The sequence below is a fragment of the Podarcis bocagei genome (assembly GCF_964188305.1).
Source record: "Podarcis bocagei genome assembly, chromosome: 7".
Taxonomy (NCBI): Eukaryota; Metazoa; Chordata; class Lepidosauria; order Squamata; family Lacertidae; genus Podarcis; species Podarcis bocagei.
Genome location: NC_138132.1, coordinates 79,284,865 through 79,301,363, shown reverse-complemented (window position 1 = coordinate 79,301,363; position 16,499 = coordinate 79,284,865). Strand labels below are relative to the sequence as shown.

Genomic DNA, 16,499 nt, shown 5'->3' with positions numbered 1-16,499 from the left:
CCCACCCTCCTTCGGAAGGGAAGTCATTTTGCAAACTCTTATATGGGCTAATGGGCAGTTACCTTATTTTAATATACTCCCACTTTCCAGCAAATTTTTTTGAAGTAGTTTAAACAAGGAGAGGGGGAATCAAAATATATATTTCTAAGTCATTAATCAGAACCATGGAAAGGGTTGTAACTCGGTGGCAGAGCACATGTTTCATATACCAAATGTCTGTTTTTGTTTCCCATAGGAGTTTAGGAAGCTGGCTTATTCTGAGGCGGACAACTGGGTCCCTCTAGCTCAGAACTGCCTACTCTGACTGGCAGTAGCTCTCCAGGCCTTTAGACAGATGTCTCCTGCAGCTCTGCCTGGAGATACCTGAGGATTGAACATGGGACCTTCTGCACGCCAAGCAGATGTTCTACAACTCAGCATGGTTCTGAATAAAGTTACAGATTAATAGGAAGCTGCCTTGTACCAAATCAGATAATTGGTCCGCTTAGCTCAGCTTTGTCTATGCTGACCGGCAGCAGCTCTCCAGGCTTCTGACAGAGGACAAATACCACTCCTTCCTGGAGATGCCATGGATTGAACGTGTGGCCTTTAGCATGCTAATAAGATGCTCTTTATTTATGTATTATTGGATCTATAACTGACTTTCCCCTTACATTGCTCAAAGTGCCATACACAGGTTACCCCTTCTTCATTTTATCCTCACAATAACCCTGTGAAGTAGGCTAGTTTGAGAGACAGCCCCCCCCCAATGTGCATCTGAAAGTAGGGATTTTAACACAGCTCCTTGTCTGACACTCTTAACCACACCACGCTGGCTCTTCTTACCATTCCCCCAGGGCTTCCAGGCAGCGCATGCGCCCCAGCATCAGTTCTGGGTCATCCTTGTTTGTATCCATCTTTTTGTCATAGGCCACCAGAGCATCTTCCCATTCATGCAGTTTCTCATACCAGGTTGCTTGAATTTCCTATAAAAGGGGGGAAGAGGCAGGAAGAGAGGGTTAACAAAATAGCAAATTTTAGTGTGGGAAAGTGGCAGGAGTAAAGAAGAAGACCCAAGAGAGGCAAGTCTCATATGCTTTCATGTCCCATCTCACACGAAGTCTATAGTTATGCCATTAGCATGATGGGAGGGAACGCTATGTGTAAGCAGCACTGGGAAGATGTTTGCAGAAAGGAAGGGGGGAAATAAAAACCTAGGAATTATATCCAATGCTAGTCTGCCTCAAAGTAGGCCCACTGAAGTGAATGGACATGACTACCTTGGGTTCATTAATTTCAATAGGTCTACTCTTTTTAAAATGTTGTTATATGTTTATTTTTTAATAAGACACGACATACAACAAGAGATGCCAAAAAGTAAAGGGGGTACCTAGAACTGAACATGGTAGAATAAATATCCATACCAAAATCAAGTACAGTGGTACCTCGGGTTAAGTGCTTAATTCGTTCCGGAGGTCTGTACTTAACCTGAAACTGTTCTTAACCTGAAGCACCACTTTAGCTAATGGGGCCTCCTGCTGCTGCTGTACCGAAGCATATGTAACCTGAAGCGTATGTAAACTGAGGTACCACTGTATAACAGACCACTATTACAAGGTTCCAACTAACACAAATTAGTTTACATTACCCTGCACCAGTCAATCTACTCTGAGCAGGGCTCAGCTGGATTTAAAGGTAAAGGCAAAAGGTAAAGAACCCCTGGACGGTTAAGTCCAGTCAAAGGAGATTATAGGGTCGCGGCGCTCATCTCGTTTTCAGGCCAAGAGAGCCAAGCATTTGTCGACAGACAGCTTTCCAGGTCATGTGGCCAGCAGGACTAAACCACTACTGGCGCAACGGAACACTGTGATGGAAACCAGAGCGCATGGAAATGCCATTTACCTTCCCGCCGCAGCAGTACCTATTTATCTGCTTGCACCGGTGTGCTTTCGAACTGCTAGGTTGGCAGGAGCTGGGACAGAGTAAAGGGAGCTCACTCGTCACAAGGATTCAAACTGCCGACCTTCTGATCAGCAAGCCCAAGAGGCTCAGTCGTTTAGACCACAGCACCACCCATGCCCCTAATCAGTTGGATATAGCCCTAGGTAAATGGATGAAAAATAAAGGGATGGATAATAATCAGTCTATTGGTCCATCTAGGCTAGTATGACTGGCTGGTTTGCCTGGTCACGTGAGAAAGGGCAGCTGTGTGCCTGTGTGTGTGTGTGTGTGTGTGTGTGTGTTTCCACATGAGAGTCACTGCTGGCATGTGGCCCCCAGAAGGCTAGCGAAAGATGAATGTGGCTCTTGGCTCCCTCCCCTTAAAATCTATCCATCCCTTTTCAGCATCAGCAAACACCACTGGGAGACCCAAGGACAAAAGTAGAGCCTCCCTTGCAAACACTGATGGCTGGTGCCCACTGCGGGCAGTAGGGCAGAAGGCAGAGACACCAGCAGGTGGTGAAGCCAGAGCCAATGGCAGGCAGAGTCAACTCATTCTAGTTTTGCCCACCCCCTTCTCCTGCCTGCTGAGTACTGCAAGGGCAACACAGAGACTAAGGAAGAGGAGGAAGCTGACAGGCAGGTCTGGATGTACGGTAAGTAAGAAGGCAGGCAGGTGGGGGCTGGCTGAGGTTGGTGTGGCAACATCCCCTTTGCCCTAACAGAGCCAGTCTCCACTGCCTGCTGTGCCATCAGCTCCAAGTCTAAGTAGCACCAACACATATAAACAAGAGCAGCAGGGGATGAAGTTTGGAACAGCCCAGCAGACAGACAGCCTACAAGCACGTGGGGCATTGTACAGCAACAAGGGAAAGGATACTAAGGCCTTATTACTGGCCTTAGCAGTCCAGATTTTCTGAAGGTGAGCAGTAAAAAAGAACAGAAGTGCCGACCAATGACAGTTTTCAAATTCCCAACACTTTCACCAGCCTCTCATTTCTTTAAGGATTTTCATTTTCAAGGGATTAAAAGGGGGGGGGGGAGAGGGGGAGGGGACAAGCTACCACTTGGATTTCTTTGGGATTTTTTTTGCTTCCCGCAACCCCCTCCTGCCCGCCCGCCCCGACATGGGCTCTAGGCCAATGTTCTTTTCTGCTCAGCCCTTGGCAGTTCTTGCTGCGACGTTATGCCAAGCAGCGGATTCTTTGAGGGCCCTGCAGGCAGGATAAAGCTGCACACACACACACACAACACATGCCACACTTCAGTGCCCCTCCACGTGAGACGTTGCAGGTCTGGCCTCTGGGGCTCCAAAGGCAGATCATTTCAAAAGAGGCGAGGATGCAGAGCTTGCTGATGTGATCAGGGGATTATGGGTTCCACTCATAGGCAGATAGAAAGCTGTCTCATACCAAAGTCAGACTATGAATCTGGCTGCGCTGACTGGCAGTGGGTCTTCAGCATTTCAGGCAAAGGTCTCCCCCGCCCCCAGCCCTATTTGAAGATGCTAGGGGACCTTTTGCATGTAAAGAAGATGCTCTAGTCTGAACCCTCCTCTAAAACAGTGGCTCTTAACCTTTTTTGGGTGATAGACCTTGTTGGAAATCTAATGGAAGCTCTCCCCAGAATTTTTTTTCACAAAGACAATTTTCAAAGAAACAGGAAGGAAATGGGGTGTGTGTGTCATATTTTTACACTCTCTAAAGTTCATGGACCTCCAAAGCCCGTGATCCTCAGAATCCAAGGATCACAGGTAAAGGACCTCTGCTCTAAAAGTAAAGTAAGATTCTGGTCCTCAAGGTTACGGATGAAGGGCTAGCATAGGAAGCTGCCTTATACTAAGCTGGAAAAAAATGCGTCCCTATCGCTCAGTATGGTCTACATGGACTGGTAGCAGCTCTTTCAAATTTCATGCAGGAATCCTTCTCAGTCCTGCCTGGGGATTGAACCTGGATCTTCTGCAAGCTGAACAGATCTTCTACCATGGAGCTGTGGCCCTCCTTCTCAAAATGAAAACAGGGAGATGGGGAATTAAGAGGCTACTCACCAGCTCCCCAAAGTGTTTCATGGCATATTCCAGAACCCCGGCTGCTGCCTCTGGTTGCTGCAGTTTATTGTTAATACTGGAAAGAGGTAAGTGGGAATAAAAAGTCATTTAGGGCAGATCCTAGTGTTTTATTTATTTATATTTCACTTTTCCAGCTTCCACAAACAATATTTTTTGGGGAACAAGTTCAAACCAAACTAGTATAAATACATTTTTAAAAAGCACCATAAACAATCATAAAATGGCAGTTTCCCCACTGCTACCAATCTTCCCCTGCTATATGTGCAATGACAGGAGAATATAGAGCAGCCTTAGTCAACCTGGTACCCTTCATATATGGCTGGACTCCATCGCCCACCAGCCCCAGTCGGCATGGTCAATGGTCAGAGATGATGGGAGTTGTAGTCCAGCAACATCTGAAGGGCCACAGTCTCCCCATCCCTGCATCAAAAGATGGCAGGTGTGTGATGGGAGGTAGCATGCAGCAGTAAAGGCAAGTGACAGTCTAGTTCAGGGATGGGAGACCTGTGGCCCTCAGGATGTTGTGGGACTTGAGTTCCTATCAGCCCCAACCAGCATGGTCAATGATCAGGGTTGATGGGAGTTGTAGACCCACAACACCTGGATGGCACAATTGTCATAGTGCAAGTCACATCAGTAATGTATGCGGACAACTGATGCAGTTGCTAATCTGGTACAAAGTGGATACTGAAGATGAGAAGCCATCTGTAAAAAAAGAAGACCAGCATTGCCCATTTCATAGGCAGGATTCTTCCACACACCTTTGCTGTAGTTACTGTTCTCAGCCACCAAGCCTTCCATTCCCCCAAACAGCTGCTGCCGCGGCCGCCACATGATTTTAGGCTTTGAACAAGATTTAGCAGAGTTGGCAGCAGGGGACTTCAGCTGAGGCTCACATGTCTATTGCATGTCATTGTTTTAATTTCCTCTAGGCTGCGTTCCCTTAAGCTAGGACTTCCTACCCGCGGCCTATTCCTCCTCTTGAACATCCACATATTCAAGGGCTTTAGGGGCATCCAGTCATAACAGGGTTTTTTTTATAAAAAAAAAATATTGGAGGAAGTCCCCCTCCCCGCTCCCTTTAGAAAGACTACTAATCCCTCAAAAGAATTAGAGGTTTTAAGCGCCCTTAAGAAAGATCTCATAAGGACTGAAGAAGAAATAAACATTTTATATTAAACAGCTGCCTCTCCCACTTCAGCCCTGCAGTTTGCTACTCTCTTGAAGAAGCATCAACTGTCCCCTTTCTGCAAAAGGTGGGGCAGAAACGCCCAGCAAATTTAGGGGGCAGGATCAGGAAGCAAAGCGGCAGCAGTAAAAGTGAATGTCCAATGAATTTTGGACCTCTCAGGTCCTTCATTGGGGAGTTTCAAATACAGAAGTTCAATCTATGTATTATACTGTTTTCTTCTACTGAGAGAGACCAAGAGACTGAACTTCTGTATATGAAAAGCCTTGATGAAGGGCCTGCACGCATTGGACATTCACTTTTTCTCTTGTCCTTTTGTTTCCAGTTCCCCCAACAGTTGGGAGGCAGAAGCAGTGCTTCTGAATACCAGCTGCTGGAAACCACAGGAGGGGAGAATGCTCTTGTGCTTGAACCCTGCTTGTTGGCTTCCCATTTGGGGTATATGGATGGCCACCGTGAGAATAGGATGTTGGACTAGAAGGGCCACTGGCCTGATCCAGCAGTTTCTTTTTAGGTTCTTAGTGGTGAATAAAGGTAAAGGGACCCCTGACCTTTAGGTCCAGTCGTGGCCAACTCTGGGGTTGCGGCGCTCATCTCACTTTATTGGTCGAGGGAGCCGACGTACAGCTTCTGGGTCATGTGGCCAGCATGGCGAACCAGAGCAGTGCACAGAAACACCGTTTACCTTCCCGCCGGAGCGGTACCTATTTATCTACTTGCACTCTGATGTGCTTTCAAACTGCTAGGTTGGCAGGAGCAGGGACCGAGCAACGGGAGCTCACCCTGTCGCAGGGATTCGAACCTTCCGATTCGCCAACCTTCTGATCGGCAAGTCCTAGGCTCTTTAGTTTAACCCACAGCACCACCTGCGTCCCTTTAGTGGTGAATAGCTTCACTTTATTTCCCTGGCTGGTGCATTCTTCTCCTCACCCTGCTTTACCCACTCCCCTTCCGCTATCTGAGTTCACCAGTTTCTGGTACGGATGGCTCGATGCTCACATTCTTGCAGTTGATGCAGCAAACCAACAAAATAGCAAAGAGTTAACAACTACTGACACTGAGGCTGATGGGAATTACAGTCTGTGGGGCACCAGGCTGGCAAAGAACCATATGCAAGGATGGAGTCGTCCACAATTCTTGCATTGGAGTCTGTCAAATAAGAAAACCCACCCCAAAACAAGCCAGCACAAGATGTGCCGATGAGCTTCTCTTTTGGCAATGCTTTGAGAACACTGCATTAACGTGGTAGAACAGCAACACCTCGTTGTCCTGTCTCCTGTCTGGAGAAAGCGTAGGCCAGGCCGGTACCCTCTGAGCCTAGCAGACCTACCCAGCTGAGTCCAGCGCTGCAATCCCTATGAAAGGATTCAAATTCATGCCGGGTTTTATGGGCTTCTGGAGAAAACCTGGCCGACTTATAAAAGGGCAGGCAACGACACTCTGGCCACACACACTCGCTTTGCGTTGTGACTTTCTAGTTTTATAGGGTTGGCTGGGATTTCATGAAGCCCGCTTGATGGCAACCTTTTGCCTACGCACTCCCCTTCATTGTAAGAGCAAATCGTAAGTGCTCAGAGTAAGTTTACCACTAGGATATTGCACAAGGAAAAGAGAGGACCTTTTTTTAGAGCCCTGCTAATACGTTCCCATTTAGACAAACTGCAGGCAATAGTCAGACAGAACTGCAAATGCTTATCACTCCTCTGGATAATAAGAATGTACAGAACTGTAGCACAGCTCTTAAGAGGAACAGCAAGGAAGTCCTGGCTCAATTTTTTTATCTTAGTCATGAACCTCTTTCTAGAGCATCCTCTCTCAGGCTTCTCAGCACGTGCGCACACACATTTACAATATGGGAGATGTTTACATTTACATTGGAACACAGGAAGCATTACATGTCAGTATATTTGTCAATGAAGCCCTGCTCTGGCTTCCCAGTGTCTCAGGCAGGGTTTTGTCTGTCACTTTGTACCTGATACTTCTAACTGGAGTTAGAAGACTGAAACTAGGACCTTCTCCAAACAAGGTACGGGGGCACCTTCTCTGAGCTATATCCCTTCACTCAAGATATAGGGTGTTGCCTTATACCAATACAGGCCTCTGGCCCAGCTAGCTCAATCCTGTCAACTCTGACAGACAGCAGGGTCTCTTTCACTACTTGTTACACAATCCTATTTGTGACTGCGATCTTTTGTGAGAGCCACCACTGAATCACAACTCTTCTCCTAAGCCATTGCCTCATGTACAGTGCTTAAAAACAGACAAGTTCATAGTCTGTTGACAGAATCAAGCCAAGAATGCAGGCATACACCAATGGTCTAGGTGCCAAACAGGAATTCCTCATCCCTATATTCTGGGACCAACCCATAAGCAGGGATCAGAGCTACTGCAAAATAGCATCCTTTGGTTCTGTCCCTGGCAGGAAGTCCAGAAGCACACCATGCCTCCTGACAGTACTGAACGTCACCAAGAGACTCACAGAACCAACAAGGTTAGATCCTGGCGAAGGTCAAGCCCCAATTATGAGAAGCTATGCAGAGTTTTAAGCACTGGTGTAATAAAACCCTGGTTATCCATCCCCTGCAGCAGGCTGCAAGCTTCCAAATCGTCACCCAATTACTTGCTAGCACCAACATTATCCTTATCGACAAAACAGCAAGCCAGGGTTCTTTCACCTCTGAGACAATAGATGGACTTGGGAGATAAATTTCTGATGTTCTAGGAAGGGAATTAAGGACGCCCATGTCTTTCCTGCTCCTTGAGCAAGAGTGATTCATTTTAGTACACTGTAAAAGTGATAAATGGCCGTCACAGTCCCATTGGCAGGCAGAAACATCACTCCCTGTATGTCAGGCAGTTAATTACTTCCAACTTTATCTCTCTTGTCAACACCTACTGACAAATTGGCCATTATCCTTTCCCACCCTCTATCATAATTATGGCTGCTCTGTTACTGCCACTTTCTAGCACTAACTTCTCTCTCCTTTCCACAGCTTGTCAAAAGGGAGAACGAGACAAGATGTTTTATACTTCAAAACAAAAGGCTGAGCGGGACCACACATATTCTTAAATCTTGGAAGAAGCACAAACGTTTCTTTTTTGAAAAACACACACATCATTTTCAATTCCCTCTCCTCAAGAGAGCCGAATCCACTTGACAATAATGTTGATCCTTAAAATTTATCAGCTTGCAGATGGAGACTCAGATATACAACCTGCTGGGATCTTCTGTTTGAAATACAAACAGGAGCTGCGTAAGAGCATTTTGAAAGCGTTTGTGCTTGTGTGTGCACCCCAGACTTTATACTGGAAAAAAATCAAGACTTTGGGGAAGATGCTGACCCCAAGATGAACAGACCCTGCCCTCCTGGCCTGGACATTGTCACTTGCTCTGCTCCTGGATCTAATCTTGGGCAGGTGGAATGGGGGGAATAGTGCTTTCAGAGAAAGAAAGACAGAAGGAATCACCACTGACAAGGAGTTGCTGGTCTTCTGGATAGCCAGAATCTGCATAGCCAGAACTATCTAACTGTGTTACAACAACTGTGATTTTATACACATGAGCTTGTTTTCCCCTCCCTCCTTCCCTCCTGTCTCTTTTTCCTCATGTGCTGTATCTTTGTACCGTGAACCTCGAGAGCAGAGATTATCTATTTAAATCAAACTAATGAAAAAATAATAAACAAATCAGTTTTGACCATTGGATAATATAACAGGGCTTGAAACTGGGTTGAAATAGAACATCAAGTTAGCCTTTGGGGCCTAGCCAACATCTGGGCAACTTGAGTTCTGCATAATAAAAAAAAAGGTTATAAAACTACTTGCACGTTACATATACCAGGGCAGGGGTGGAAAACAATCTGGCTGGTGGGCAAGATTCTAATCTCCTCCCTGCCCTCATGGGGCCACTTACCTGTCAAATACCTGGGCTCATAATTACACCAGGTGACCCATTTTTTGCCCGTACAGATGTCATATATGATGTCTGGTTTAGAGCAGGTAGGTGTGACTTGGCTCAGATGGTCCCGCAGGCCAAACAGAGCCGTCTGGTAGGCCTAATTGGGCCTACAGGTCCAAGGTCCCCCACCAAAGACAACAATAATTTCTTCCAAGTATGAAAAATTTGTCGCGTGTCTTTGAGTGTGTGTGTGTGTGTGTGTGTGCGTGCGTGCATGTGTGAAAGCAGCTGTTATTAGTGGCTTATTGACAGATTATGGAAGTTGTTTTATCATCAGTAACTGGAATGTGTGTTTTTGTAAGGAAGAGAGTCACTTAAAACAGATGGAAGTTCTCTTTTGAGGCTGGAAAAGAGCAGGGTCAGATGGGATGTGAAAGAATATAGACTTTCCTAGAAGCTTGTGACTAACTGTTTAGACAACCAGCTTCCAAGAAGAACTGTGACAGCACCTTTAAAAAAACATACATTTTTTTAAAAGCTCAAGGGTAGCTTTTGCCACCTCCACAGGCAACTGGCAAAACACACTCTGGCCCCAAACCATCAAATTGGACACTCAGGCATCAACTTTTGAAATTCTTTAACATTCTTAAGGAATTACAAGACTGTTTTCCAGTTACTGTTCAACAAACGGGAAGCATCAGAGAAAGAGAAAAATATTTTTAAGCTCATGCATATCACCCCAAGGGGCTAATATTCCTCTCAGACAGAACTGCCACATGCTGTTGCTGCGATTCCCAACATTTGTTGGTAAGAAACAGGTGGATGTTTTTCCTCACTGACTGGCTGGCTCTGGAGAAATAATTCTCTCTGTTGATCATCTCAACAGAGCAATCCTAAGAGCGTTTACTCAAGAGGTAAATCCCACTGTGTTTAATATGGTTTATACTCTGCAATTATTTGGTTTAGGGTTGCAGCATAAGTCCTTGGGACTTTAAAATGGTTTTGGTAGATTGGCTACCAAAAGGTTGAAGTCCACAGAGATGTAGAGGAGGCATGGGGAACCACAAGCTGCATTAACCTGCCATTTTCCCCAGACACCTGATGTCTAGAGCTAGGTTTCTCTCTTGCATATGGCAGCAGGAGGCTGAATAATGCATGTGTCCATTTGGGGGCTGAATCTCCAAAGCCTCAGCTTTTGACATATCAATACCACCATGTGAAGTCTAAGAGTGTATACACCAACCCAGCATTCCCAGTCTCAGGGTTTGTGAATGTGAATTTTAGCTTTGTAGTATAGGCCAGTTTTTACACCCTTCCCTCTCTCTATTCTCCATCCAGGCAAGCAAGAGGGACACATTCTAGCCAGGCATAAAAATCTGGGGATGGTGAGGGTGCAGCTGAGGAAGGGCTGTAACCTGGGGAAGAGTCCAGAGGGCCAAATAGAGAGGCCTGGAGAGCCATATTTGGCTCCTTCACACCCCTGCATAAGGGTTTCATGGCCAATTCAGTTTGCAAGCATGCCCTCCATGCACATTTAACCCAGCATCCCATCTGAAAAATAGGCCCTGCTTAAATGGTCTTCAGAGACAAGTCAGAAAACTGCTCAAAGGAGTCATACCAACGATAGCAACTGTCAGACTCCAGAACTTAGTTGGATACAGCCATGGTGAGGTTTTGGTGTTCCTGCATGGTTTAGAGCAGGCACAGATTCAGTTTCATAAGTGGCATTGAAAAATCAGAAGATAAGAAGCAACTTAGACCAAAATGGGAAAGCCAAGGATGAGCTGGGGATGAGAGTGGGAGCCTCTGAGGTCTTCTATTGTGAGAAAAACATGTCAGACAGAGGAGAGGTGCCAGAGGCTGAAGCTTCATAGGGCAGAGATGTAGAATCTGTGGTCCTCCAGTTATTTTTGGACTGCAATTCCCATCATGCAACTCCCCTGATCACTAGCCATGCTGGCTAGAGCTGATGGCAGCTGGAGTCCAACAAAATCCGGAGGACTACAGGTTTGCCATGCCTGATCTTGTGCATAGGCACTGGTCTTTGGGGGTCAGCTACTTAGCCAGTGCTGTACTTAGCCACTTGCTGTACTGAGATCAGTCTGCAATGCTAGTAGCTGGCATAGTGTGGGTGGAGCTTAAAACCAGTCTTGAGTTTTAAAACATTTGCGCAGTGGCCATGCAGAGGAATGAGAACAGCTGGCAGAGGAAGAACAGAGCAGAGACACAAAGGGTTTTATCTAATACTAGTCCTACTCACAGTAGACCCACTGAAGTTAATGGACACAAGCAACTTAGATTCATTTCAATGGGTTCAAGCTGGGAGAGACTCCCTGCCTGAAACCCCAGACAGCTGCTGCCAGTCAGTGTTGATAACACTGAGTTAGATAGGCCAATGGCATACACAGCATAAGGCAGACTCCTATGTTTCTAGGGATGGAGCTTTCTGTCAGACTCTAGTAAAGCTAGCAAAATTTATTTCAGGCTTGTAATTTTTGTAGGTTTATTTAAAAGGCTGGTTAAGTTGGCTTGAGAAAAAGACACACACCACATGTGCTTTATAGCAACAGGATACCATTTGTTACTGGAGATTTCCCACCTTGGCCCTGGAATGTCACTCTGCCTGTCCAGCCAAGACCTGCAGAACTTTATGCAGCTAAGGCATTGTACAAAATAATCCAAGACAAGGGTTCTCAACCTTTTGGGGCACATTGGTATCAGGTGCAACCCCAAGAAGCTGTCATAGTCACTACAGGCATATCACAACTCTCTACTCCCTAGCTGTAAGCACCTCTACCCTGAAATGGCACCTGTGCTACAATTTAGGCTAAAGCTATTGGCTAAAGAAGGCTTCCCGCTTAATTTCAATGAGAAGACAAGCAAACTAAGGACTGCGGGCCGGATCAGGTCCAATTGCCTTCTGGATCCGGCCCACAAACTGTTTGGGAATCGCCACGTGGATCGCCAGCGCACACATTCTTTCCCTCTCCCTCACAAGGTGTTGGCGGCGACAGCGCCTCCTCCCTCCCTCCTCCTGGCTTCTCCCTGCCCTGCCTAGAGGAGGAAGGGGGCTGGAATTTGTTGGTGCCAGCAGCAGCAGCAGCGCTCAAAGCAGCCGCCATTTTAAGCATGCCGCTCATTGTCCCTCTGCTGCCGCCAGCTCCTGCCGCTCGCAAGACACAGGTAAGCAGCCACCAGGGCTCATGGTGCTCTTGAATCATTCCCCCCCCCAAATATAGTCCGACCCTCCACAAGGTCTGAGGGACAGTGGACCAGCCCCCCGCTGAAAAATTTTGCTGACCCCTGATCTAAATGATAGTCCACCTGCATCATTAAATTGAGCACACACATTCTAAGAAACACTGGCATAGAAGCGACAAAACAAAACACCCTGCTGAAATCCTAGCAGAGGGATACCAGGGCACAAAGGCGACAAATGCAAAAGGAAGAAGGACAACTAGGGGAGGCAACAACTGACACACAGAGCATCACGCTTGTCTCCTTGGCCTTCAGTTTGACAAATATGTTTCTCATCACAAGAGGCCCAAATAAGAATTTGCCCCTAGGAACAAGCGAAACTGTGGCTGGGAGGAGACTCAGATGGGATTAGAGAGAGAATGAAAAAGGTCAAGGGTCAGGACTGTGTGGAGAGGGGTCAACGCCCCATGTATTTCTTTAAAAGCAATTCCATTCAAGAAACTTTTGTACAAAACAATCTGCGTCAACATGAGCAAAACGTGGATCTTTCATCCCCGTTGTTTCCGAGTGCAGAAATTTGGTGGCATCTCAGGTCACAGAAAGCATGGGAGCCAGGGACCACGGGTGCGTGCAAGTGAGCAGTGCTGCTTGGGACAGGAGGATGAAATTCCAGAAATTCTTCTCCCTCCCTCCTACAGGGAATATGTGAAGCTATTAGCATGTTGATATCCTGCCTTCCTTCCAAAATGGAAGTCAAGGTGGCATGCATGGAGCACCCATAGGCATTCTACTACGGGGACAATGACCAAACTAAAGACCTTCTTAGTTACAGCAAAGTGGCTGGCTTGTGTGGCTTTGCAGCATTCCTGGGAAAAATCTGCTTTATTCTTCTTAGCTGGGGGTGCTACAAAATTTGTGGAATGGTTTTACTTTTTCAAAAATGGGCTTTTTTGTGTTTTTGACTGCAGAGGCAACTACTGATCTTGCTTAAGTTCCTTAATGAGAAGGATAGTAATAATCAACAAGATTCCATGAGAGGCAGCTGGCCCACTTCAACTGATCTTTCTCAGTAAAATGCAGACTTGGAAGAGCACTGATTGCAGCATGTAGGTTTCCCTGGACTAGCTGTGTGCTTTAGACACACCGTATTGGCCTGAATATAAGCTGCACCTGAATGTAAGATGCACCTTAAAAATTGGAGGGGGGAAAAGAAAAGAAAATATCTGAATATAAGCCACACCCTTCCTCACTGTAGTGTAGTGGTTAAGAGCGGTAGTCTCGTAATCTGGGGAACCGGGTTCGCGTCTCCGCTCCTCCACATGCAGCTGCTGGGTGACCTTGGGCCAGTCACACTTCTTTGAAGTCTCTCAGCCCCACTCACCTCACAGAGTGTTTGTTGTGGGGGAGGAAGGGAAAGGAGAATGTTAGCCGCTTTGAGACTCCTTAAAGGGAGTGAAAGGTGGGATATCAAATCCAAACTCTTCTTCTCTTCTCTTCTTCTTCTTCTTCACTGCTCCTAGCTGCATAAGGGGGGGGGGGAGAGCCAACCTGTACTGCTGGCGCCCTTTCCCCTTCCTCGCTTTCTCCCCCTTCCTGGCCTTGGGGGAGAAGACGGGGGACTACGCACGGGACGAGCACTGCTTCACCGTGCTCCTGGCACTGATTGTCCCACACTCCTAGCTGCATACTGTAAGGTCGTGAATATAAGCCACATTTTAACTTTTCACGGTTGGAATTTGGGGAAAAAGTGAGGCTTATATTCAGGCCAATACGGTATAATTCACAGATGTTTGTGTGGCAGACATGAAGGTGCTCCTCGGTAGACTGGTCAATGTGGAAAGGGTGGTTCCTTAAAAGGTAGGACCATAGGAAGTTACTTTATATCATAAAACAAAGATTGTAATGAAATCAAGTCAAGCCAGACCATTGGTCCATCCAGCTGAGGATTATCTACACTGACAGGCAGTGGCTCTCCAGGGCTTCAGACATTAAATCTAGGACTTTCTGCATGCAAAGAAGATGCTCTACTTGCTACAGCTCTACCCCACCCCTTTTAAGAGAACACTACCCACCAAAAAGGAAAAAAAAGCAAAGGAAATAAACTGATCCAGGAAGACCTAAAAAAAAAAATCTACTGGAGGTTTCGTGTTTTATTTATATCAGGTTTCATCCATGCATGAGCCATTTCATGCAGAAATGCAATTGCAGAACAAGAATCTGGCTCCATGGCAGTAGTTGAGATGACAGCATAAGAACAAAAAGCAGACTTGCTGGATCAAACCAAAAGGGGTCCATCTAGTTCATCATCTTATTGTCACAGTGGTCAATCAGATGCCCCAATGGGAAGTCCGCAAGCAAGACCTAAATGCAATAGCAACTCTCTGTACTTGCGATTCCCAGCAAAGTATTCAAAGGTTTGCTACTTTTGACAGTGGAGGGACAACCCCGGTTTATCCTTGACTGTTTCCAATTCTAAAGAGTTGTAAACACATTACCACAGCTAGTCTCTACGTATTAGGTATCTGGGAGCTAAAAGAGATGCACTGAATCCCCTTTGGACATGCATCTGCCAGCAGAGTAGTTTCCACCCTGGGGTCCCCCTTCTCACTATGTCTATGACGTGAGTGACTGTACCTATCAGTGTTCAAATCTCCCATTGTTCTAATCTACGTGCATTTTGCGACAGGAAATTTCATTAGCGCAAGCAGTTTCTGCGCTTTGGGTGCACTGCTGGGCGTAAGATTTCAGATTAAAGCTGCCCAGGGGAAAGAAAGGACTTTTATCTGCCTCCCCAATTCCACCTACTCTCTGAAGACTGGAGAAGAGACCCTCTTAAGAATATTAGGGGGGTGGGCAGGAGAAGGACTAGACCATGTGAAAAATGAAGATAATATTTTAGCTGCAGTTCATTCATTTTCAGCTTTGTTATTAAAAAAGCGTGCATAGACATTCTGTTGCTGCATCCATAACCTGGGTTGAAAGTAGGGTTACCAGATGTCCCCTGTTCCCGGGGACAGTCCCCGGATTTGCAAATCTGTCCCCGGACAAATTCCATCCCCAGAATGTCCCCAGGTTTACAAATCTGCCCCCAGAAAATGTGGCAGTGGCAGCCTCAGCAGCCCGGAGCCAGCCTGGTAGCACAGTTGGCTCTGGCTAGCTTCAGGAGCTGCTCGCTGCCGCCACCACTGCCAAAGGGGAACCAGGGACATCCAGCGGTACAGATCTCCTGCCCCCTTCCTCCTTTGTTTTGACAGATCAGGGGAGGGCTTGGGTGGGTGTTGCCCAGTTTTTTAAAAAAACTTTGCACATTTATGTTTCACAGGGTGTGAAAGAAGGGCTTTGCACCTTGCCTGGCAGAGAAACCGTGCTCCTTGTGCTCCTCCAGGGCAACGGCTGGCTGCCTGCCCACGACTCCCAAGCCTCCCCTGATCTGTCAAAACAAAGGGGGAAGGGGGAAGAAGATTGGGGAAGGCTCAGGAGTCACGGGCGGCCACGCGCCATTGCCCAGTTTTTTAAAAACTCTGCGCATTTTTGTTTCACAGGGTGTGAAAGAAGGGCTTTGCACCTTTATACAATATGCATGTGTGCTTGGGCCCAGGGTCTTTTGCCTCGCCATCCCCACTCCTGACTCACTGTTGCTACTCTGCTTAAAAAAAAAAATGGTCCTCAGATTCATTGGGAAAAAAAATCTGGTAACCATAGTTTAAGGTGCCATTTAGCTCCTAGCTTTCATATCTTAGTTTCTCACACTGTTACTTACTGTATTATAATGTGAGAACTGTACCTACTGAAATTTCCCCTAGGGAATGGGGTTTGCTCGTGTTCACTGCTTGATGGATCAGGACAGACTCTGGACCAGTTCAGATTTGCTACTTGTTATATCACCTGCACCTGGCAGTGCTGAGGTTGGGCTCGCTTGCTTGAGTCACAAGACTTTGCAGGCACTTTCTCCCTGCATGCTGGGCATCTGATAGGTGGCATGACACAGCCCTTTCCCTCCCAGTTCCAAACCAGTTGACTTTTGGGTCCCTTCCTCTGAGGCAGTCAGAAAAACATACCAGAAATCCAAGTCACCCTTGCTTTCTTAATAAAGGGCTGCTAGAAGTGGGATCAGCCCCCCCCAACCTCTTATATAATCTTTTGACCTGCAGAACCCCCTTCCATTTACCAAACTTGAACTCCTGCTTTGTCCCTTAACATGCTGCCAGAGGATTAGTCACCAGAAA

General features: G+C 46.7%; 1 protein-coding gene across 4 annotated transcripts in view; it reads right to left on the bottom strand.

Moving 5' to 3' along the window:
• The window catches only part of MTOR (mechanistic target of rapamycin kinase), a 99,940-nt gene that overhangs the window by 28,140 nt on the left and 55,301 nt on the right, over nucleotides 1-16,499 (bottom strand). For all 4 annotated transcript variants that reach the window (XM_081202865.1, XM_081202867.1, XM_081202866.1 and 1 more), the window contains 2 exons: nucleotides 3,968-4,043; nucleotides 826-965 (listed from right to left, as the gene is read on the bottom strand). In XM_081202865.1, coding sequence (XP_081058991.1) covers nucleotides 826-965; nucleotides 3,968-4,043 — 216 coding nt within the window. The remainder of the gene's footprint in view (nucleotides 1-825; nucleotides 966-3,967; nucleotides 4,044-16,499) is intronic.